At 35.0% G+C, this 22,648-nt stretch overlaps 2 protein-coding genes across 4 annotated transcripts in view; both read right to left on the bottom strand.

Moving 5' to 3' along the window:
• Window positions 1-478: 478 nt before the first annotated feature.
• On the bottom strand, window positions 479-1,936 carry LOC122526508 (hsp70-Hsp90 organizing protein 3-like). Of its 3 annotated transcripts, none has more exons than XM_043649947.1 (6): window positions 1,808-1,935; window positions 1,609-1,661; window positions 1,287-1,496; window positions 1,058-1,211; window positions 878-978; window positions 479-780 (listed from the first exon to the last, which is right to left on the bottom strand). In XM_043649947.1, the coding sequence occupies exons 2-6, from the start codon at window positions 1,630-1,632 to the stop codon at window positions 535-537; spliced, it is 735 nt and encodes a 244-aa protein (XP_043505882.1). In that variant the 5' UTR covers window positions 1,633-1,661; window positions 1,808-1,935; the 3' UTR covers window positions 479-534. The 3 variants fall into 3 exon arrangements, with proteins under 3 accessions (XP_043505882.1, XP_043505881.1, XP_043505883.1); XM_043649946.1 differs by having other exon boundaries at window positions 1,609-1,738; window positions 1,808-1,934; XM_043649948.1 differs by lacking the exon at window positions 1,609-1,661 and having other exon boundaries at window positions 1,808-1,936.
• Window positions 1,937-13,223: 11,287 nt separating this feature from the next.
• LOC122526490 (RNA polymerase II elongation factor Ell-like) overlaps window positions 13,224-22,648 on the bottom strand; it is a 42,134-nt gene continuing 32,709 nt past the window's right edge. The window contains exons 3-10 of the mRNA XM_043649922.1: window positions 17,034-17,158; window positions 16,720-16,836; window positions 15,922-16,173; window positions 15,756-15,826; window positions 15,431-15,640; window positions 14,218-15,355; window positions 13,956-14,133; window positions 13,224-13,836 (exon numbers count right to left, since the gene is read on the bottom strand). Coding sequence (XP_043505857.1) covers window positions 13,609-13,836; window positions 13,956-14,133; window positions 14,218-15,355; window positions 15,431-15,640; window positions 15,756-15,826; window positions 15,922-16,173; window positions 16,720-16,836; window positions 17,034-17,158 — 2,319 coding nt within the window. The 3' untranslated portion in view covers window positions 13,224-13,608. The remainder of the gene's footprint in view (window positions 13,837-13,955; window positions 14,134-14,217; window positions 15,356-15,430; window positions 15,641-15,755; window positions 15,827-15,921; window positions 16,174-16,719; window positions 16,837-17,033; window positions 17,159-22,648) is intronic.

The raw sequence follows: 22,648 nt of genomic DNA, 5'->3' as shown, positions 1-22,648 counted from the left end.
TTAATATAATATATAATGTCGATAAAAATTGTATTGGACGTACGTATAATCTCCCTTCATGTAATATTTTATTGATTTAAGGCTAAATCCAGCTATATGCAATTAGTTTGTTTATATAAGTGAGTACTATTGCAAAGTTAAAATATATGAAAGAGATATATAGAAAATAAGTAGAAATGTAATAATTGGCATAATTACCTAAATACTTACGCCCTCAAAAAAAAAAGAAAACATTCGTTGTATTATACTAATTTGGGATAAATATTCAATATGTATGATTCCGAAAGTGTATATAAAAATTGCATTATCGAAAAACTGAGATTATATTGTTTTTAATTTATGAACGTTTATCAAAATTTACCGGTGTTTACACTTATTATCGATAGCATAATAAGTGCAAATGTGTATGTGAATATTTCATTTGTAAAATAATCAGAGTAAATAAATAAATCAAATTTAACATGTAAATAGACAATAAGTTTTCGATTAAAATATAAAAATGCAACAAGAATGAAAATTTGTTAATGAAACGCACTACGATTTTCCTTTTTTGAACCTTTGTCTAGCTAAAGCTTTACTATATTTTGGATGTTTCTCTTGTTCATTTTCTTTATCAGCTTCGTTATTCTCAAACTTGTCCTTGTTGCTTTCAGGATAAAGATCTATTGGTGGTTCAAGCAACGATTTCCTTTGACATTTAACAAAATAACGAAATCCTTTTGCAATACAAAATCCTAGCATTGCAATTGAAATAGTCAATAAGGCCATCAATAATGGGTGCTACAATTTATAGGAGAAAAATAATTACATTCCTTTTTGCATTCCATATAGGATTTCAACTTCCTTTTTGACATGTTCAAAATACTTTGTATCTTACCGTCAATGTAGGCTTGTTAGTAAATACATAATCTGCTATAACGACTATTACACCAAGAATGATACCAACTCCTGCGCCGAGCCATGGGATTTGTTGATCGGCTGGAATGTAATGTACTATAATTTATTAATTAACTCATTAAACAATCAAAGAAAATAGTCAGAGTATTAAATGCATTACCTCTTCTATCCTTCATTAGCATTGTAGATGCTCTATTAATTGCTTTTAAAATTCCAGGTTCATTTGGTTGTAATGACAGTGCTTTGTTGTAAGATTGTAGAGCTTCACTAAAACGGAAAGTACGAGATTCAACTTCGGCTTTCCTAAAATAACCCTAAAACAAAAGCATTGATTCATCTTAAAGAATACAAGCATAAATTAATTTCATATTTTGTCCTTTCTTATTTACTTTTGTCCAGTCAGGTTTTAATTGTATAGTCATTAGAGCGTCTTCCATCGCAAAATGATATTGCTGCATCTTTAAAAAGACGAAGGAACGGTTGCTGTAGAGAGAATAATTTTGTGGATCCAATTTGATCGCATGAGTGTAATGAAACATAGCCTCTTCATATTTTTGTTCTTTAACACAGGCATTTCCTAGTTCCTTTAAATTTTGTACCTAAAAGTTAAAAGTTGATACCTGGATAAACTGTCTGACTTCTTTTTCTTAAAACATACGACAAAATGTACAGTAAAAGCAGATTATAATAATAAAATTTCTTATAACTCACCTCGGGCTCTCGAGAGTTTGACATTTTGTGTATGTTTAGATGAGACCTAACTTCTAAAGTACAAATTCTCTCATAAGATTGGGATTATCGTACGTTATATATCATTGTCTTAGAGACCGACAACATTCTCCTTATTAAAAGTTGAATAAAAATAATAAAGATGAGAGAAGATGAGAATCGTTTGGTCGTGTATACTTACCGGTGCAGTCATGCGCAAGACGACCACGTTATGGCATATCCACGTAGTGCACCACTCTTATCCCTTGCGATCTATCGCATTACCGTATAACCTATATAGTGTATCGCCTACCATTATATCTTCTTTCTTTCCTCATATGACAAATATGGTGCGCATGCGCCTATTTTACAGTAGTAGAAGTCAAGTATCTAATATTGTATTATCTACAGATAATATAAAAATGTGTATACGTACTTACAATAATTAGTAAAATGAATAAGTTTATAAAAGCTCCTTATATAAACCTCCTTGGCAAATGGCCCAAGTTCAAAATTTGGAAAAATTAGTTTGCTATAGAAATAGAAAATCCTTTGAATGCTTGCTATATATTTATTAATTCAATTTACTGCTACTTTGAATGAATGACCCCGTAAAAGTTTTTGCTATAGCGGCGTAAGTCCAATATTTTGGACTTGATTCATTATTCCACGCAACAATTGGACTCATGCCACTGTTTCATTCAATTAACTCCTTGACATACAATTCATAGCATCCAAACGAGCGAGATTTGGAATTAAATTCTATAAATTATGTGAATCCTATTCTGGGTATTGCTATCGATTTAAAATTTACATCGATAGCAACAGGACAAGACAAAATTCAAGGAAGTATTTCGATTTTTAATAATGGGTTAGTGTGATGAAAAAGGTATCTATTTATTTTTGTTCATCGTTTTAATGATATTTTCTGTTTTATACAAATTAAGTAGGGAGAGTTATAATACAAACTTAAAATATATACATACATCGATATCTTGTGAAACTTTTTCAAATAGCCGCGCAACTTATGCGTTAATTCATAATTTATAGATAGATCTCATTTGATAGCGCGCATCGTGTTGATTTTTCTTGCTAATATATTTACTTTTTTATTTGTTTTGAAGCTACATCGTGCCTTGTATATTACAATGCAACAAAACTGGCAAGTTTCGATGAGTTGCTCTAGGACCATATCGAACGCACGCCCTTATCCCTTTGGATGGAACTTTTCGATTCGTTCCGTTTATCTTCCACGGTCTAAAGTAAAAAGGAAATTTAAACCGTGATGAGATTTTTAGAGGAAAATGAGAAATGACGAGCGACAAGAAAAAAAGAATCAAGCACATTTTTGAAAAACAACGCGGCTGGAGATACACGACGGATGGATTGAGAGAGAGAGAGAGAGATATTTTTTTTTTATCTATTATTTTTATTTTTATTATTACTCGTTCATTTTTGTTTTTATTTTTTTTTTTTTTCGTTTCAATAAGACAAAACGAAAGATAGAAGAAAGTATCTTATCTTCTCCAGCGCGTCGACGCAATTATTGCCCATCTCGGGACGGAAATCATCTGGGACGATTTGATACTATCGATATTTTAATGTCGCTGATCGTCCACCATTTTAACACTCTTTTCCTTTCGCCTTTTTTGGAAGAAAAAATTAAGGACAAAATTAACCCGATTGGAACATCACATGCTTGTGGTGTAAATAAAAGTAAATAAATAATATAGGCTTAATTTATCTATTGTTTTTTTTTTTCTTTTTTTTCCATTTTCTATGCATGAACCACATTAAGAAGCGTAATTCATTACCATCAACTTTAATGTGAATTTTTATTCTCTTGTTCGATTTACGCTTAAAATATATTCTATTTTATACAATACTTCTCCGTTTAAGCACATTATCAACATAACAATCATTGGTCGTATTCAAGTTATTATAATCGTAGCACAATTGTAAATTTTCTCCTTCTCTATCTCTTTTCTTCTTTTTTTTATGTGACTAATCGTTCGATACTTTGGCGTAACATGCACGACTCCCATATAAAATAAAAGCACGCAAGGAGCGATAATTTCAAGCGCGTGTTATCAACTGGCAATAAGAAAAAACGGAAAAAGGTGAAAAGGCGAGACAATATCGATTATCGACTACGTTCACCTCGGGATATCTTATTTTCTTTCTTTCGTAGGCACAAATTCACTTAGCTTTCTTCAACGATTTCGTAATAAATCACTTATGAAATGCATTCTTTCTCTCTCTTACTTTTATTTTTCTTGCGTAAATAATCATCAATAAGACTTGTATTAAATAAATTAATTGTAAAATATAAAAAGTAGGACTTGTATGATGTAAACGCATCATCGTTAGTTAAAACGAAGGAATCTTTTTTCTAATTAAAAAAGATATAGAGAAGAAAAGCAATTGTAAGAAAGAGAAAGGAGATACAAAAGCCAAAAAATCTAAGTTCACTGCTCCTCCTCAAAGACGTTTTTAGCGAGTCGAAAACAGTCGGCTCTACTTTGTCAACAATATAATTCCTCTTTATTCATATCTCTTTTGTTTTGTATACTCGTAATTAGTGAATATAATATATATATATATATAATACATTTGCTCGCTATAAATGTATAGGTAATAATTGTAAATATCAACTATATTATAATGAATATACGAGCCTTTGTTAAGGTGATAGTCGTCGTCGATAAAAGAATCATGGATGCATTGTTTATATACTTATACAGGATAACATCAAAAATACTTTAATATTTTCTATTGAAACGTCGAAAAATAGGAAAGAAGAGAAAAGAAAGAACAGAGGAAAGAAAAAACACAGAAATAGATGTGAAAATTCTGGTTCTCTTTCGTCTAAACTTCATCGCGTTAGACGTAAATTCTATAACCCTGTTTGATATCGTTATTTGTGACTCATTCAATCAGGGAACACCCATATCAAAAACATTAGTTACAAGGCCGAAGATTCCCGATTTTTCTAATGTCAGAGGGGTAAAAGAAAATATTCCTTTCGTCTTTATATTGTGCGAATAGAAATTAAATTAGAAGATTAAATCATAGTTTATTCTAAGAATTGTTGTTTTCAAGTTATTAACCTTTCATCTATAATGTTCATCTAAAAAAACAATGTATATTATATATATATACATTTGATTATATACGTATATATCTACTAAGCAATAACAAATTAAAAAAATGTAATATTTTTTTTTAACCTTTTCATTATTAGCGATCCATAAAAGGGTCATACAAACGAACAACCGGCCCATTAAGGGTCGGACGTTCGTTCACATATATACGTGCAGTTAAAGAGAGATCATACGAAAGAGATATACAAGAATTAGCCAGGAAGAACTTGATTGAATAGATTTGATTCAAAGAAATGAAATAATATTCTGATTATGGTGAGACATCTAATTAAAAAATGTTAATAATAAATATCGTAAAACACAATCATTTAGACACGTTCCTTCTAATCTCGTTAAACTGATTGCAGCTTTATTTAAAGAGTTTCTAAGTTCTTCAGTTGATTCTTATCAATTCCAGATATAAAATTTTTGTATCAATTTTAAGCGCTCTATTTATTCCAAATTTATACAATGACGATGATGAAAGATTAGCAGGTGAATCTGATCTTTGCTTCACTATCATCTTAACGTCCTTGCTCTTAACATTACTCCAAGAACTTTTTCAACTATATATCTTTATTAGTTAATTGTTTACTAACCTACATTCCAATAACAATTATGATATATGCATATATGTAATAATAATAACTGTCACGTCGATTCTCTTTTATTTCTTTTCTCTCTCTCTTTCTCTTTCTCACACAATTGTCAACATTTACAATTGGCTAATCCCGCAATTACGATGATTTCAGATGAATTTGCGCGATCTCGCAAAGATGATGACATTAGCGGAGAGAAAGATAGAGCAATATTGGTTGATTTTTTCTTTTTTTCTTTCTTTTCTGTGCATTCCCTTTTTTTTTTTTGTCGATTCAATATTCGATCACACTCATACTTGATCTCGAACGAAATGAACACGAAATTAACGAAATATATACGAGGAATTCTTATGTATAACAAAATTTCTAGCATCACAGTCAAAAAGTATAGTACACGCGATACAAAAAGGAGACATACTCGTATTAGATATATTTCTCTCTTTTTCTTTCATTTGCTCATATTCCAGTTTTTTTTTAGGAAAAGTAAAACGTGTCAAGGGCTCAAGTACGTCTGTCGTTTGAGAAACGAAGATATGAAAAATAAAAATGACTACTTATAATAATGATAGAAAAACATCTCGATTAGATATCGTCTAAAGTTTTCCATCATCGTTCATTTGAATTTATTTCAGACGTTTAATAGATCCATTGATCAACGTTTTAAATCGTGTGCGTATTGGACGAAAGATAAATCTATGAAATAAGAAAATAAGGAACGGCTTGAAAAAGGGCGTAAGAAGAAGGGAGGAAAGAAGAATGTCCAACGAGCGTAGAAAGGAGAAAGATGACAAATACGAAAAAAAGATTGATAAATATTGATTATGCCTACCTATGTAACAGTTACTTGATTTAAAATCTACGCGATATATATTATTCTTATACAAAGTTATTTTTAAATTTTACGCTCCTTTACGCTCGTTTATATTTTAGATTATTATACGGTGCGGCGCTTACGTCATTCGAAGGAAGAAGCTCGAGTTTTCTTCGTTTTCTTTTGTTTTTTTTTTATTTTAATTAGCTCTTCGACTAAGCCAATTCGGCCCAGAAACATCATTTCATTCGAACTTCCTTCCTCGTTTACAACCTTTGTTGATGCGTCCTTAATTTTCGCGTATGAAATAATGCACGTCAGATGTATGTGTATACAGTGTATGTATATACAGTATCTATAGTCATTTATTCACGCTTCATTACAATTGGCACACTTGGATTTTTTCATCTCTTTCAACGGATAAATTACATAGATATATATTATGAGTCTTACGTTAGATGCTAGAAAATAGTGGAAAAGAAAGGGATAAAGAGAAAATGTAGAATAAAGGGACAGAGAAAGAAGATCAAAAATGCCAAAAATGTAGATACCAATAGGATTTGTATATTTTCTCATCGATGTTACTTTCGCTTGTATTAAATCTATTCAACTATAATCACTCAACGATACTTCAACACTGATAACGAGATACTATTTAGGCAGTATTTAGCGTATCGTAATATTATTTTACATTTTCTTTTATTCTTTCTCTTTTTAACTTTTTTTTTTACATTATAAGACACTTTATACACTTTGTGAAAAGAATTCTGACGCGAATTTGCAAATCATCTTTGTTTCTTTTTTTCTTTGTTTGTCGTTAATATCGATTATTACATATATATGTATGTCGTTATATCGATTTCGAACAGAAAGTCATTGGAGTAATCAGACGTTTCATACTTAATGATCTAATACATTGTGACAAGAATTTCAAGCACAAATGTTCGCAGGAAACATCGATGATTGTTTCTAACTATAAAACGAAAATAAACGACTTGTGAGTTAACGTCAGACCATTTACGGTTTACATTTTGATTCAAGTTTATTAATAAATGACTAATGTAAGAAAAAACAACAAATTTTACAATTTTACTCTCTCTTTGTGTTTTTCACGTGTGGTACTCTTCTTTACTATTGTGTAAATGAAAAAGAAAGGGAAACAGAAAGAGAGAGAGAGAGAGAGAAAGAGGGAGAGAAAGGAAGAAAGAGAGGATAAAATGTTTAAATTTATAATTCAATGAAATTATTTCAACCTTATAATAAGTTTTGATTCTTTTTAAAGGCATTAGTTTGTTTTAGCGAAACAATCGTTAAGCAAATAAGAGCTGACGAATATTCGCAATTGCACATACATACTGTAATTTTCACACTTAAAAAATATGAGAAATCGGAAGAATTTACTAGGATAGAAGAAAAAAAAAAATGTCCATAGGGAACACAAAAAACGTGATAAACGTTTCCAAGAAAGAAATAGTTTATTGATTTTTTGTCAACGTTAAATAAATTTACACTTTCTCAAACTGTACGTTCGCGATAACAAAAAGCAACAATAATTATCTAATCGCAAGTCTAATGAATTTACACGATAAAGTTATGGATAGCTATTAGTAAGAGGAACTTATTAATCTTTCCGTTGGTCGTGCTTCTTTATCTTTTCATAAATAGCGTATACAAAATCTATATTATTCTTTACTCTACCGAATGATTCTCTAAGATGATCGCCCCTTTTGGCACCGATTATCTCTTTTTTTTCATAGATTATAAATCAATTATTCTTCGTCTCTCTCGTAGTTAGTTTTTATATACTTAATATATGTATACGTATGCATATACAATATATGCGTGTATGCGTCTATATATTTACAGAAGAAGGGAAAGAAAAAGATAAAAAAGGAAGAGGGAAGAGAAGGAGGAAGAGAGAAAAAAAAAAGAAATTATAAAAATGCCTCTTATTTTATATATATATATATATATGTATGCATATCTATCAGAAAAATTATCTTGAGCGAATAAAAGTATTAATTACAATAATATTTACAAAGAATCACTGAATGGTACAACTTGGTAACTACAAAATCTTGCTGATCGTTATACACAGATGATATATCAGCCTTCGAGTCTGTCATAGCACAAAATTCGATATGTATGACACAGCATGTGAACGATGTGAAAGGATTAACAGAGCAATATCGAATTTTAATCGACGATTAGAATTTCGACTATATCGACATTTTGGCAACAAGAACGGAGAGTGTTAAGAAGTAAAAAAACGCAGAAATTAATATTTCATATTATTTTTATTACATTTTTAAATGCATTTTAAAAACGAAGAAAGAAAACAGAACTCCTAAATATCTACAAATAGCTGTGTAACATCCAATTTACATATAACAATGAAATATATTAACCCCCCCCCCCAATTCCTTTTTACCTTTAATTACAACCTATAAAGTTCTGATCTTTTTTTTTCTTTTTAGTTTTTATATTTTTTTTGTTTTATCTTGCGAACACACACACGTTTTCAGTTTCATATCTACAAGAAATGCGTACGCTTGTATATGTTACCGGAATAGTGGAAAATCAGGCAATGTTAGCAATACCCCGGCATTGTCCTTAATGCAAAGCGTTTTTTGACAATGTAGGAAACAGAAGAATTTTTACAGACTTAGACATTCTATAGAATATCAAATGCTATTTAGGCAATATTGAAAAGAATATGTTATCGGACAACAGGACATATAACCCTGCCCCCACCCCCGCAATCAAACACACGAAAGAGAGCATGGAGCTTATAAACTTTGGAACTTATAGACATTGGAACTTACGTTTAACTTACTTCGTAGTAGAAGATTATATTACGTTTAGACCGATATTCATAGAAATTGCCATGGAAAATCTGTTTTTTTTGTTTCTTATTGTATCGGAAGATAAGCGGATTTAGAACGAAATTTTGTATACCTGCATTCTATTAAAAATCAATTGGAAGAACATAGTAAAAAATAAATTCTTTTGTTAAATAATTAAACACCTTGACTGTTCCGCGAATTTTTGTGTGCGGGTTTTTATGCGTGGGTTACATTTCCGACTTTGTTGAAAAATGTTTTTGCATTGAGGACAATGCTGGGGTATTGCTGACATTGCCTTATTTTCCACTATTTCGGTAACATATATAAAAATAGTTTATGATATATATGTATATCATATCGTGTTTCTTCTCCTGATTCTTGTTGCAAGAAATTAATGTTAATGTTTTCTCGTCAAAGCTGTGCCATACGATATTCTATTGGCATTAAGGTATTTTCTTTATCGGATGGTAGTTAGTCTTGTGTATTTATGTATGGCTAATAATTCGCCAAACAATGGTATTCTCTTTATCGAACTATGATCGATTGTTGTTACACGAGATGTTAAAATGTGAATCTTTTAAGTAATAATCAATACAAATGTTTTTTCTTTGCTTTTTAGTAGAGAAAATAATACATAAACAAAAACCAGGATATACAAACAAGACAAAGATAAACTTTAAATTCAAATTCTTTGCTAATTATGCTAAAAGTATACGTAATAAAATTAACGAATAAATAAAATCACGGATTAAAATGAAAAGTGAAATCAAGTAAATTATTTGCAGATTTAACCCAAATTCGTAGATCATCTAAACATAGCAACGCAACACAGCACAAGAAATTGTAATAATTTCCATTTGACATATTCCTATCATGGGAGAATCATTTATGCGTCGTGATTGATTCCGTGTCCTGTTTCCGCTAGAACGCGCATCTATTTGACTCTGCGTGTATATAGGTGTGCGCGTGTATGTGCACAATAAAGCGGAGCTAATTCGTTTCTTTCCACGAATGTACTTTTACGATATGAATGGGTGCTACGAGCGATGTCGGCATCTTTTCTCTTAAATACAAAAAGATTTTTCGAACCGTTATTAGAAGATTATTCTTCTTTTTCTACTTCCATCAAAAGAAGGAACCAAGATGATCGGAAAAAAGGGAATGTCAGTCTAATGTTTAAATGAAGGAAGACAGTGATAACAAGGCGAGGATAAGGCGAGGATAAGGCGATAAAGAAAATGCAATGCAAGGCAAGGCAAGGTTATTACTTGGAAACGTTCGAAGGAAATGGTCCAACTAACTAACAGAAGAGACAATTAAATATACTCGTATTACTAAAGTAAAATCGGTGTATTTGGAAGTGGAGGAAAAAAGCGACTGTAGATTTTTGCACAGACAGCTTCTTATTTTTCGGTTTCCTCTCTTCCTGTTCTTTCGTAGGACAAAAGCAACATACGAGAAATTATAATCGTACTCACACAATTATCATATATATATGTAATAAATGTTTACTCAATAATTTTTTGTTCCTGGAGCTTTTGAAGGACGGTTTGGTCACATAAAAACGAAGAATACGATGAGTAACAAGAAACAATCGTCGATTATTAACTCCTTCCTATCCTAATGATTGTAAACGAAGATAAACCTTTGGTCGGAATTATTTTTGCTCGATAAATGACTCGTTTAGAAACCCTAATTTTATGAATTAAGGGTCCGAATTATTCTTTTGTCTTTTATATTTCATATACAAAGAATAAAAGAGTGCAATACAATAAGATAAGTTGTAATAGATAAACAACTAAAGTATCTTGCCAGGTATATCTTAAATTTAAATGGGAAAGAATTAATATACAATTGTCGCTCGTATTTATGTGAGACTCATTTTACATACTAATTGCGTCTTTTGCTATATATGTCATTCATTGCAATATCATAAAAACAGGTTCATAAAGTAAGGAGAAAAAGTAATAACATATTTTTCGCCTAATTCAAAAACGATTAAAATAATTATTTGTAATAAAACATTAATAGTATCAAAATTTAATCAAAGAAGAAATTTGGATAAATTTTAACAATAATAATACGAAGACAGTTTAATATGAACGTGAAAGAAATTGTCTAAATCATGGACACGTATCGTATTAATAAGATAAAATGCATTATATATCGGAGGTAATCGTAAAAGATATACTATAAGATAAATTCTGTAACTTTAAGCAATCACAATAAGCTTTGATTATATTATGATTTGCCTAAGGAAAAATGCTGTTTTTTTCTATGCACGATACTTAAAATATGCTTTTCATGTACGACGTGCATGATACAATCGGATTGTTTACGGCAAATCATCTCGACGATTCTCATGCTTTTTCTTTCTCTCTCCTTTTTGCAAAGACACATAGCAACAGAGCAAGCATACGAATGCTTTCTCTCTTTCTCTCTCTCTCTCTCCCCTTCTCCTCTTTGTCGCCTTCTTTCTTTCTCTTTTCCTCATTCCGTCTAATATTTATCGATCAGTCCTAAAGAAAATACAAGCATATAAGTTATAATGTAAAAGTATACGAATACTAGGAGATTTCCATGCTACAGTTCGTAAGCAATGTCCCCCCAGCTTGTTTTTATGTCCATTTTTTCTTTCATTTCCTTTTGATAGAAAGATGGAATAGGAATTTTAGAAAAGGCTTGGCACGTGATTACCCCTGGTACCTCTTGAACCCTCTTCTTTTTTCCCACGGTTTCAGATTTATTTTTTGTTTCTCTTTAATCTATCTAAAATGGACAACACACACTAAGACGTGTGTGCACGGTAAGTAACTTGATTAAAGTAAAAACTATGTTTTATTTCTTTTTCTCTTCCACACCTCCACCCCCTCCCCTTGTTTCTTCTTTAGCCCATTACTGTTTTACTTTTCCAAGTCCGTGTCGTGGTCATAAAAAACAATGCAGCTGCGGCTGTAGTGCCGGTGATTGCAACGACGGCAACGACGACGACGACGACGACGACGAAAACCTTTGGACTCCATACATATATACTTATACTTATACTTATATATTAACTTATCTTATTTACCCTCTTTCTTTTCGCAATTTACGCGCGCATTTGGAGAGATCTTCTCCCTGGCCGTTTCGGTGTTAGCCGATCCTCTTTTTCTTTCCCTCCCTTTTTTTATTTTATTAATATTATTTTTCTCCTTTTTTTCATTTTATTTTTATCTTTGCCTTTTAAACGTACCGATTGTCGTCAGCCTTTTCGTGTTCTATAATCAGCGATAAATCGAGTTAAACCGAGAAGCTAGCATTGGTCGAATTTAAAACGCCAGTTTGATCATGTACACTCGTCACACGTTTTTTTCTGAACGCAAATAGAGAAAGTCAAACAATCTATATGTAGGATTCGTGAAAAAATTGGGCCGTTGGACTGACTGGACCGGGACTCGAACCCGGATCTTCCGCTTTCCGGGCGACTGCTCTTTAACCATTGAGCTATCCAGGGCCCACCGTCCAATCTCTTCACGAACGCCTATTTAAGTGTTTGGCTTAGAGGCGCTCGCATCCCACATATATAATGTATATCATAAAAATGAATCCCTGTTTCCCTTGGTCACGCTATAACTTGAGAACGACTTTACCGATTTCACTTATTCTTTTTTTTTTAAGTTTTCTAATACTTCGTAGAAGGTTCTTACGGAAAGAAAAATTAAGAAAATCTCTCACAAAATTTAAAAATTTGAAAAATCTTAACGAAAGAAGTGAGTATGTTTACAGAAGTTGGTGGGGGGGGAGGGTAATGCGGGTAACTTTGCCGTGGATTTACGCGTGTGGCGAGCGTTTTTCCGTGAATCTCGTTTTTTGTGAATAGACTAACACGTGGTATAATACATGGTTATACAGAAAACTAAGGGAGTTAATTTTATATTTTCAATTAAATTTTGGTTCTTCAAAATGCCACCAATTAGACATACCGACTTAGATCGCAGAACTCGCAATGATGCAAGTCAAAGACATAAACGAGCAAGTCAAACTGACGAGCGATGCAAAGCGCGAAATAAAGTTGAACGGAATCGATGAAAGCGAAATCAACAAAGTAGAGATGTTACGTTCACATGGCCAATTGCATGTCGCCTGTTCCCGTGTCGGACAACCATCAACATTATTTATTTACGCGCCAGAAAATAAAACTAAAAATGTTGTGTATCAAAAAGCGTTACAATAAACAATATGCTTTTGAAATAATTTTTTTTTTATTAGCTCAAATTGAATATTCACAGCTAACGTAAGACAGGACAACGTTTGTCGGGTCACCTATTGGAGAATAAAATTGGAAACGCATTTTCCTATCGATATCTCGTAAGTCATAATACGGCAGGAAGATTGGTCGAATGGCGTTCGTTTTCGAGTCGCGCAACCTCCATTCAGTTTAGTTTACTTTAGTTTAGTGTAATTTTTCGGCGATTATTAATCCAGGAACCATAAGGACCGTTAAGAAGATCAGCCTTGCAACTTTGCCGAGAAAATTCAAATTCTGCGACAACCGAGTCGCGACTGTAACGTACCGACAATCGAGAACAGACGTAGTCAAAAAAAGCCGGCCTTTTCATTGTATGTCAGTAATGCGTACTATCCATTTCGCCCGTATCACCCATATTGTGGTTGGGCATCCTCGACGTGATTAACATGCTTCCGCTACTACTATTTCGTGAATCGTATTCAGCGACCAGTCTCTTTATATGGCTCAACTTTTCGTGCAAATATAGGAAGCGACGTTTTTTCTGTTGTTGTATCGGATCTCTCTTCGTTTGCACGTATTCCATAAGAATAATTTTGCTGATTTCCTGAAAAGATTCAAAATATCAGTGGGAGACGAAAAATAAACGAAGAATAAATGATGACTTTGTAGAATTTAGTAGAGAACTTAATGCAAAACTATACTTTTAATGTTCCAAATATTTACCTTCCATCTTTCTATATTTCCCGTCGCTTGCTCTTCCTTCAGACGGTCCTCCAATTGTTGGAAACGCTCAGAGACAATCTCCACTTCAGCGTGCAACTTTTTATATTCTTCGTAGTCCTGGTTAAAATCAGTTCTATATTTTCGTCTCTGTTCCAAGCTGCATATTGTCGTATAATCCCTGTTACAAAAGCAAATTTTGCGATAAGACCATCAATCTGTCAGATCGAAAGAAGGAAAAAAGGTTATGTGGTAAGTAACTTACACGAGGTAACTAAGGTTATTATTGGGAAGGTTGCGACTTTCCGGTGAATTGACGATGTACGTTGATGTCGTGACGATGTTATCGTCGGTGTTATCGTTCAACTGCGCCGAGGTTAAGTCAGAAGGATACACAAGATTGTGATCTGTGATGGAAGAAGAAAGGGAGGTACTACTGTGGCTGGCACTGTTCCTTTGACGCGATTCTCGTTCTCTATCGCTGCGAATCCGATCGTTTCTGTCTCTTCGTTCGTTGATTATACCGTTTGATGTAGCACTGTAACCACCGCTAGTACTATTGCTACCACCACCAGCACCGGCACTAACTCCACCCACAGCGACACTGCTCGTGGAATTAGTCACGTTGCGCGCAAGATGATCTACACTTGAACCAATGCTGTTTTCATTACTACCTGGGATTGATTTATTAATATTTTGACCGCTGGCACCACCACCACCACCACCACCACCACCACCACCAGCCCCATGATGGTTGCGATTGTTGCACATTGAATTACTATGAGTTATACTATTATGAGAATTATGACTGACGATGTTGACGTTCGCGGCATTACTCTCGCTGCTCGAAATACCGGCGTCGCTTTGATTGTTCGCACCGCTGCTATTGCTTGCTGCCATTGGACAAGTTTTGCCGTTGCCGTAATTTCCGCCACTTCGTAACACTTCACTGTTTGATGTTCTTTCAGCCCTATAATCGGTACGGCGTTCACGTTGTTGATGATGCTGCTGTTGTTGTTGTTGTCTCTGATCCCAAACATCATATAAACTAGCATTACCGCTAGTACTTACACTGGCACTTCCACCACCACCACTACCACTGCCACTACCACTACCGACACCGCCGCCACCACCACCACCACCGATACCAACAGCGACACCACCACTAACACCACTACCTGTCGTCCTTCCACTCTCATTGGCTTTGGAAGAAGTGGAAGACAAAGAAGAGGATGCATTTGAGCTAGGTTCAGGTTTTTTATAATGCGATATCCGTGGTTTTTTTGTCGGAAGGCCATCGTTACCCTGATAATAGCCAGGCATCTTGTTAAGAAGATTTGGCGGAGGCGCCGTTATTGCTGGTGGCGAACCAGGATGAACGGAGTTCGGTGACTGTCCGCTACCTACATTTAATACAATGGTTTATAATCAGGTACATAGAGATTCAATAAAATAAAACATAGGATTCAGCTATGTACCACTAGATCCACCATCGCTGGAACCAGGTGGTGTAAGGTTCTGAGGTTTCCTCCTCTTCAACATAGCTTTATCTTGGTCCGTATAATATGGCCAATCTTCCTGAACTTCGTTCCAAAAGTACCTTTGCAGATGAAACGTGTTGTCCCGCATAAAGGCCACCTGTTTTAGGATCGTTGTCACGCTACTACGTTCACGATCCTTGATTCCTTCTAAAATAGAAAGAGATAGAGAGAGAGAAAGGGAGAGAGAGAGAGGAAGAGAGAAAGAGAGAGAGAGAGAGAGAGAAATAATGATGACGATTGATGCTTAGTATCTTTTTCTTACCTTTGTTGATGCGATCGTATAACTCGGGCTTCTTATATGGACGCAAAGCGAGGAGGTGTATCAGACGTTCTCTGCACAATAAAAATGAAAAGAAAGGAAGCGTTAGAACGGTATTACTATAAATGAAAACATTTAATGTTATTTATCTGGAAAAGAAGAAGCGTACTTGAGTGGTCTTCGCATGATGTCGGAAATCTTTTTCTCAGGTTGATTACGAACAATCGGATGATTATTGACAGGAGTCATTTTGTAGGTGCAAGATACTCTTGATTGATTACCACCTGTAGACGATGGCGGAACGTTTGATGATTCTCGATATCTCGCATTGTTCGATACCGGTGGTACCGTTTTATGAACGGTACTTTTAACTTTTACTTTTCGGCCAATATCCGGTCCATTTGCTTTGATCACCCTGGTGCTAAAAATGATCAAAAACAACTAATTAATTGTATGTAATGATCAAGAAGAGTATATTCACTTCCCTTCCCCTGGGACGCAGTATTGTACGATTTTTAGTTATGCGATATGTTCTCGCGTGAACCGTACCACCATGTCGCGATAAAGCATTTGGCTTTCTTAAGGGAAAGAGTTGGGGGATGGGAGGGACTCGATCGGGGATTCAGTCGTAACTAAGTTGCACTTGTGAGGCACTTTTAGCCTTGACCGTGGTTCCTTCGTTAAAGAAATTAGCCATCGCGTTTCGCGTAAATACGGCTTACGATTAATTTCATTGTTCTTCCTTTTCTTTTTTATTCTAGCAAAACACGAGAAATATCACTGGCTTCAAGAATCTAGCAAATATTATAAATAATCCAAAGATATTTTTCTTTCTCGTAAAAATGATATACTTTCGTTAAGTTCAATTTTCAAATTTGTTTCTAACGTTCATTTGAAATCGTTTGTAGATCAATTTCGTATTTTTTGTTGTTGTTGTTGTTGTTGATTATTTACGTTAACTACTTACCATTTATTCTTATTATTTTCTTCTGCCACCGCCATTCGATGCCTAGTTGTCTCGTAGACGTCGTCATTCGCTTGTATTCGCATTTTATATGGCAGTGCTCCGAGGCTTTCCAGGCTCCTGGGTGAAGAAAAATAATTGTGATAGCAGGCATACATACGTTTAAAAAAAGAGTTTTGTTCTTTTCCAGTTTACATTTTTAATTGACGCATTGAACGATCTGTTTTTACTGTACTTTGAGGATCATGCTATTAACACTGATACAATTTACAAATAAATTTTCGAGAAAAGGAAAATAATTACAAAATAATACTAACGTTGGACCTGTTTGTTGAATGCACTCGAAGCCACCCTGAGGTCCTTCAATATCTTGGTTGCCGGATAGGCTGAAGGTGAAACCTGCCGAGCCATGGCTAGATTGCGTGGATGGAAATGACAGTTGCTGAAATAAAAAAGAACAAGTAAAAATATGTCAATTTTCGTTTAGTGCAATGGAAATGACGAAAGATTATTTTATTTTTTTCTCCTTTCCGCGTTTAAGCCCTTGCACTATAACAAAGTATGAAACGTATGATAATACGCTTTACGGCCTAAACGTAAGAAACACGAGTCCTACTAGAAGAGAATTTTTAGCATCGATATTCATTAAATTTATTTTTTGTATTCTTATTGTAAATAATAAAGAAATCTCTTTCTTTTTTCGCGTTGGTTCCAATTTCTTCGAAAGTCAATTTCTCTCTCTCTCTTTCATTTCTTAGGTGAGCTCGGATCGAGCAACGATTTCGCAAAAACTGATCGTACGAGGCCTCTATTTCCCTCATCTTTCCTTTCTCTTCTCTCCTTCCTTTCTACCTCCTCAAACTCATGTCCTGTCTAAAGAACTGTAGGAGTCGGTACTGGCTCCTGACATTTTAGAAATTACGACTGAAGATATTTTTTTCATTCTTTCCGTTTCCCTTTTTACATTGTCCAAAAGCGAGCGCGTATGAAAAAGAGAAGAGAGTAAACTCTGATGCAAACTAATGGCAAATTAATTCCTTTGTGTAAAGTCTACCCCCCCATAGAAGGATCGATAAAAGAGTGTTGAAAAGTTCTTACTAATTTGAAGAATCTAGAGGAAGCGAGAGAGAGGGAAGAGGAAGGGGAAGGGGGTGGTGGTGGTGGAGAGAGAAAGTAAGCTCGATATTCGAGCTTCTCTGACGGGAATGAACGTGTCGAGGCCAAGAGAAGGAGGAAAAGAGGTCTCCCTCTCGTCGAACGGTATCTTTTAAATGAAAGGACGAAAGGTCGAATCGTACCAGAAGGCGATATGAAAGTTCCTCGAAGGGAGCGAGCGCTCGTTTCAATTTCACTGCGCAGCAGCACGCGTATTTCCACTTTCCGAATTGACTGAACTGCGAGAGATCGGGATTATCGTCGCGAAGCTATCGAAGATTTGAATTTATTTTCGATCGAAGTAAAAGATACTCGGTTGCTTACTAAAGTACATTCGCGAGTGGTCACGATTGTCAAAGTGACGAGAACGCCCACTTGCTTACTCTTCTTCCCGTGCCAGCTTCGAATTATTTCTGTCGTAAAGGCCGTAACAGTTGAGAGACGCATACGTGACATTTTCGTGAACGAGTTAGCGCCGTCGCGCCGCCTAGAAAACAACCCGTTCAAATTCCTAATAAAAGCAAAGGATCCCATTTTATTTATCGTCAGTTGGGAAACTAACTCTAACTCGAGAAACGTACGAATTTGAATAGGAAAACATGGACGCAGTAGTTTTATTTGCTTTTAGTTTTAGGGAACCGACTCCTAACGAAAATTGGCATGAATAAATAAACCTAGAGCTTCGAATCGTTTGGTAAAAAATAGATTTCTTTAATTCCCAAGAAGGAGAACTTTCTTCATTGGCCGCTCGCCACGTTAAGAGCTCTTAGCTGCTCTGCGAATAGTGCTTCTTTTTTCTGGAACACCATCGAATTTACGAAATAAATCTAATTGTAAGAGCACGTTGGGCGAACCGCAGATCGTTGTTTATGGTAAAAAAGAAAAAAAAGGAAGAGTAGAAGGGAAACCTTGTAGTTTACACTCGATGTCAAATATTTATGGTAGTATGTATAACATATAGCTTCGTATATCATCTCAATCGGGCTTTCGTCATCTGCTTGCGTCATACTTTTCAGCCCCTCTTGCCCTCTCTTTCGGTGGTCCATTGACTCTTCCCCTTTGGACATTGAAAATTTGCTTGAATTGTCGTTTGTCTTCTTTATACAGTTCTTGATACAGCTGCGGCGACACGACGTGTGACGATTATGAGGAGAGAATACAATACTAGGGGGCTCATATCAAAGTTGGCCAAACAAATATGAAAATGGATAAGAATAATTAACTCTTTACGGACTACGTCTCAGCTAAATGAGATTATCTAAATATCTTTTTTGTTTAAAATCGAATTAAGAAGTTTCAAATGAAAAAACTGCGCTATCTATTGCAAGAGGAAAATGTAACGATTGAAAGAATTTTTTCTAAAGGTTATATTTTTACGAGATTACAAGATTATTGGAAAGGTCCTCCTTGAGATTATCATTTCTATCATTTATTCTCGAGATATTTACATCTAAAGATAATTAAAATTGGAAATCTCTGCGCGCGTACATTTATTCGAAATTTGATATCTTCGAGTGGTGGTGGTACGAGCGACAATGTCGAAATGTGGCCTGGTAATTTGAAACAACTTTCGCGACAGCGGTTTCTATGCGCCGCGTCCGCAAAGGGTCGAGAAGTCGAGAAAGGTGGTTACATCTTTTGAAATTCGTACACCCGCATTTGACGTTATCCTGATATAAAATTCTACGGGGGAGGGAGAGAGAAGCAGAAGAAAACTCGAACGGTTCTCGAACGGTTCTCGAACGGCATTCGAGAGCGCAGCACGGTTGTCCTCGATTTGGGATGAAACGGCATTTGGCACAAGGTCATTTTTACTTGCTGCGCATAGGTATATCGAGTAGATAACACTGAGTCCTCGCGCATGAGCAAGATTACAATTACGAAAATGACTGTTCTTTTCGCTTCGCCGATTTTTATTGTTTATCTGTACGTTCTCTTCCGTTTGTAGAGAGGGACGATAACTGGATCAGCCTCGAGTTCGATTTTAGGAGTGTCAACGATGAAAGTTATTTCTCAATGACGCAAGTAATCATTATGCGCCGACACTTATTTTTAAATGATAATATATTTATTTCATTTTTATTATTGACCAAACCTGAACGAACAAGAAATTCACTGATTGTTGATTAAACTTTTCCATCGCGAAGGTTCGTTCGATTTGCGGGCAAAGTAGCAATGGAAAATAAATCGCAAACGCGTGCTAAGTGAAAGTGACGTTGCGCTTGATTGCAGCCAGAAAATCAAATGCACCGCGACACGATAACCCTTTAAATCGAGACACTTATAAAAGGACTACCAAACCTTTCAAAAACTGATTTTTTTTTTTAAACTCTGCAGAGTTGTACGGGTCTGTTAGGACTATAGACTATGCAAACGGTAAGACACAATACTAAACCATTTCGAAGAAAACGAAGGGAGAATTTTCACATGCATTCTTATATACCAGTTCTTTTTATGCTAGGTGAAAAACTAAAATTTTTATAGTTTAATTAGGAAAAAAAAAAGAAAATTATATAAAATATATATTTTATATAATTTTTATTTAATTTTACATAAATTATATAAAAAATATATTTAGGTGGGCTGAAAAGTTTTGAGCCTAACACAAAAGAATGGTTAAAAACTTTTAGCCTAATATACGGCATGAAAAATCATAAAGTATAAAACTTTTCAACCTATCCGTGTATATATTTTTGATAATTTCTTTTTCTTAAATTAAATTGTAAATTCCTTTTCTTTAATTATAAAACTATTAATGGTGAATTTTATTGTGTTATCGTTTATCCAAATCATCAATGCTTTCTCCATATTTTCTATTCTAGGATTTCTTGTGTAAGCCTTGTGCGGGCTTGACGAAACAAAGTTTCTTTCTGCGTCACGCGTTCCACGAACCGATCTCACAATACTGACCGTATAAAATTATCAATTTAAAAACTTATAGGAAAATATGTATGTACATATGTGAACCGCGTAAAATAATATCGCATGAATCAATTCCGGGCAAATTGAGGGATGGAAATTTAGGGAGGGAATATTATATAGAATTCATTTAATGTTCAAATGTAATCCTTAAAATATCTCGAAACCAGAAACATATGACTTAGACAACTTTCATAATTATGAGCACATTTGGGAAATTCCGTTAACGTGCACGACGGCATTGAAATATTTAGTTTCTTTCGTTAAAATTCTTAGCGATAGCAGCTAGAAAGGGGCTTCCCGCCACCGCGTAAGTGGTTGTCGGGGGGGGGGGAAGCTTTTTTCGTGATCCGATCGCGAAATTCTTGGTCGCGCATCGGCGATCGTTTCTTCCCTCACCTTCCTTTAATTAGGAAAAATATTTCATTATTCTCGCGCAATAGCCGAGGTTGTTACGAAACCGGGGATGGCGGCGACGGCGATCCCTTTCTAACGCGCTCGAGAGACGCCTTTTCGTTCTCCGATTTCGGGTTAACGATCGGAGGTGAAAGGATAACCGATAACCAAGCAGGCTTTATGATTATAATTGTAGCCTTCGCCACACGTTTTTCCCCTCCTTTGAAAAGTGACGTAATCCGAGCTTCGTTGAAATCGAACTCGATGGAAATTCTCAAGTTTAACAACGGCGGCAATACGTAAAACGATCCACGTTGAAAATGGCGGGCCGATTTTTATAATAAAGGATTAATCGTTTATTTCATCATATTTTGCACCTTCGCATTGGTAGTCCAATTAAAAAATATCTGATTAAATCGCGTTGATTGTTGTTCCCAATCGATCAAATATCCGATGATTGAGCAATGCAAATGCAAACGCGTTAATGACTTTGTTTTTAGAAAGTTCGACCCACGAAGTTGTTGAAAATGAAAAGAAACTGCTGAGAAGAGTGGTGGCTCGTCACTTTCGTTTCGGAACACGCGTTCCATTTCCAAAAGTCTTCGTCATCAAGGAAATTAGTATTCCTGATCTGGAAAAGACCTAGACCCCCCTGATATCTCGGCCACGAATTACCTAACGCTATCCACGCGTCTTCGAGAAACGTTTACTAGTCCACCTTACTCTACCCTTGAGCGAGCTAAAAATATTGGCAAAAAGAAAGAAGAATACGCATATAATCAGGCAATGAAGGAACGACTATAAATTCATTCCCCTCTGCCTAGCGTCGAGCCAAATTCTTTAAAGACGAGTAAGCGTTTCAACTCGAAATAAAATTCTGCGCTCGTTAGACATTGTTGCTAATCGAAATGTGTATCATGGTGGTAAGAAATCTACGTTGAATTAGCGCAACTTTGAGAAACTTTTTGATCGAAAGGCGTTAATTGTCTTCTGTCAGCTTCGTAGATCGTTGGTTTTTTTTTCGTGAAAGGTAAAAATCCTGACCCCTATAGAAAAGCTGCATCCATAAATGAGATAGAACCCCTATAGATACTAGTCTATATTCTCTGCAGAGTATTAAATAAAGCGTAACGCGACGTTAATAACTTGTTTCGTTACCGCCACCAGTCTCGAGAGTAAGATTTATCGAACGACAATTTATTCCTATCGCGCTAAAGAGTACGTATCGCCCACGCACGCGCACCACTACCACCAAACGATTATTATTCCGACGCGCTCGACGTCCTTGGTATCGATTATGGAAATGTCATCGGAGATCGAGTCGACGGGGGCCTTGATCCAAGCACGTCGTCGATTATCTTTCACAGATTTTATCACTATGAATGCTCAATTTGCCATTAACATCAGAGATATTTGAGTAAACGTCCAAATAGAAAAATAAGAAAGACAAGAGGAAGGGAAG

Source organism: Polistes fuscatus, unplaced genomic scaffold (genome assembly GCF_010416935.1).
Source record: "Polistes fuscatus isolate 324 unplaced genomic scaffold, CU_Pfus_HIC Scaffold11, whole genome shotgun sequence".
NCBI lineage: Eukaryota > Metazoa > Arthropoda > Insecta > Hymenoptera > Vespidae > Polistes > Polistes fuscatus.
Note: the sequence above shows the minus strand (reverse complement) of the source record. Positions and strands in the feature narration are given on the sequence as shown.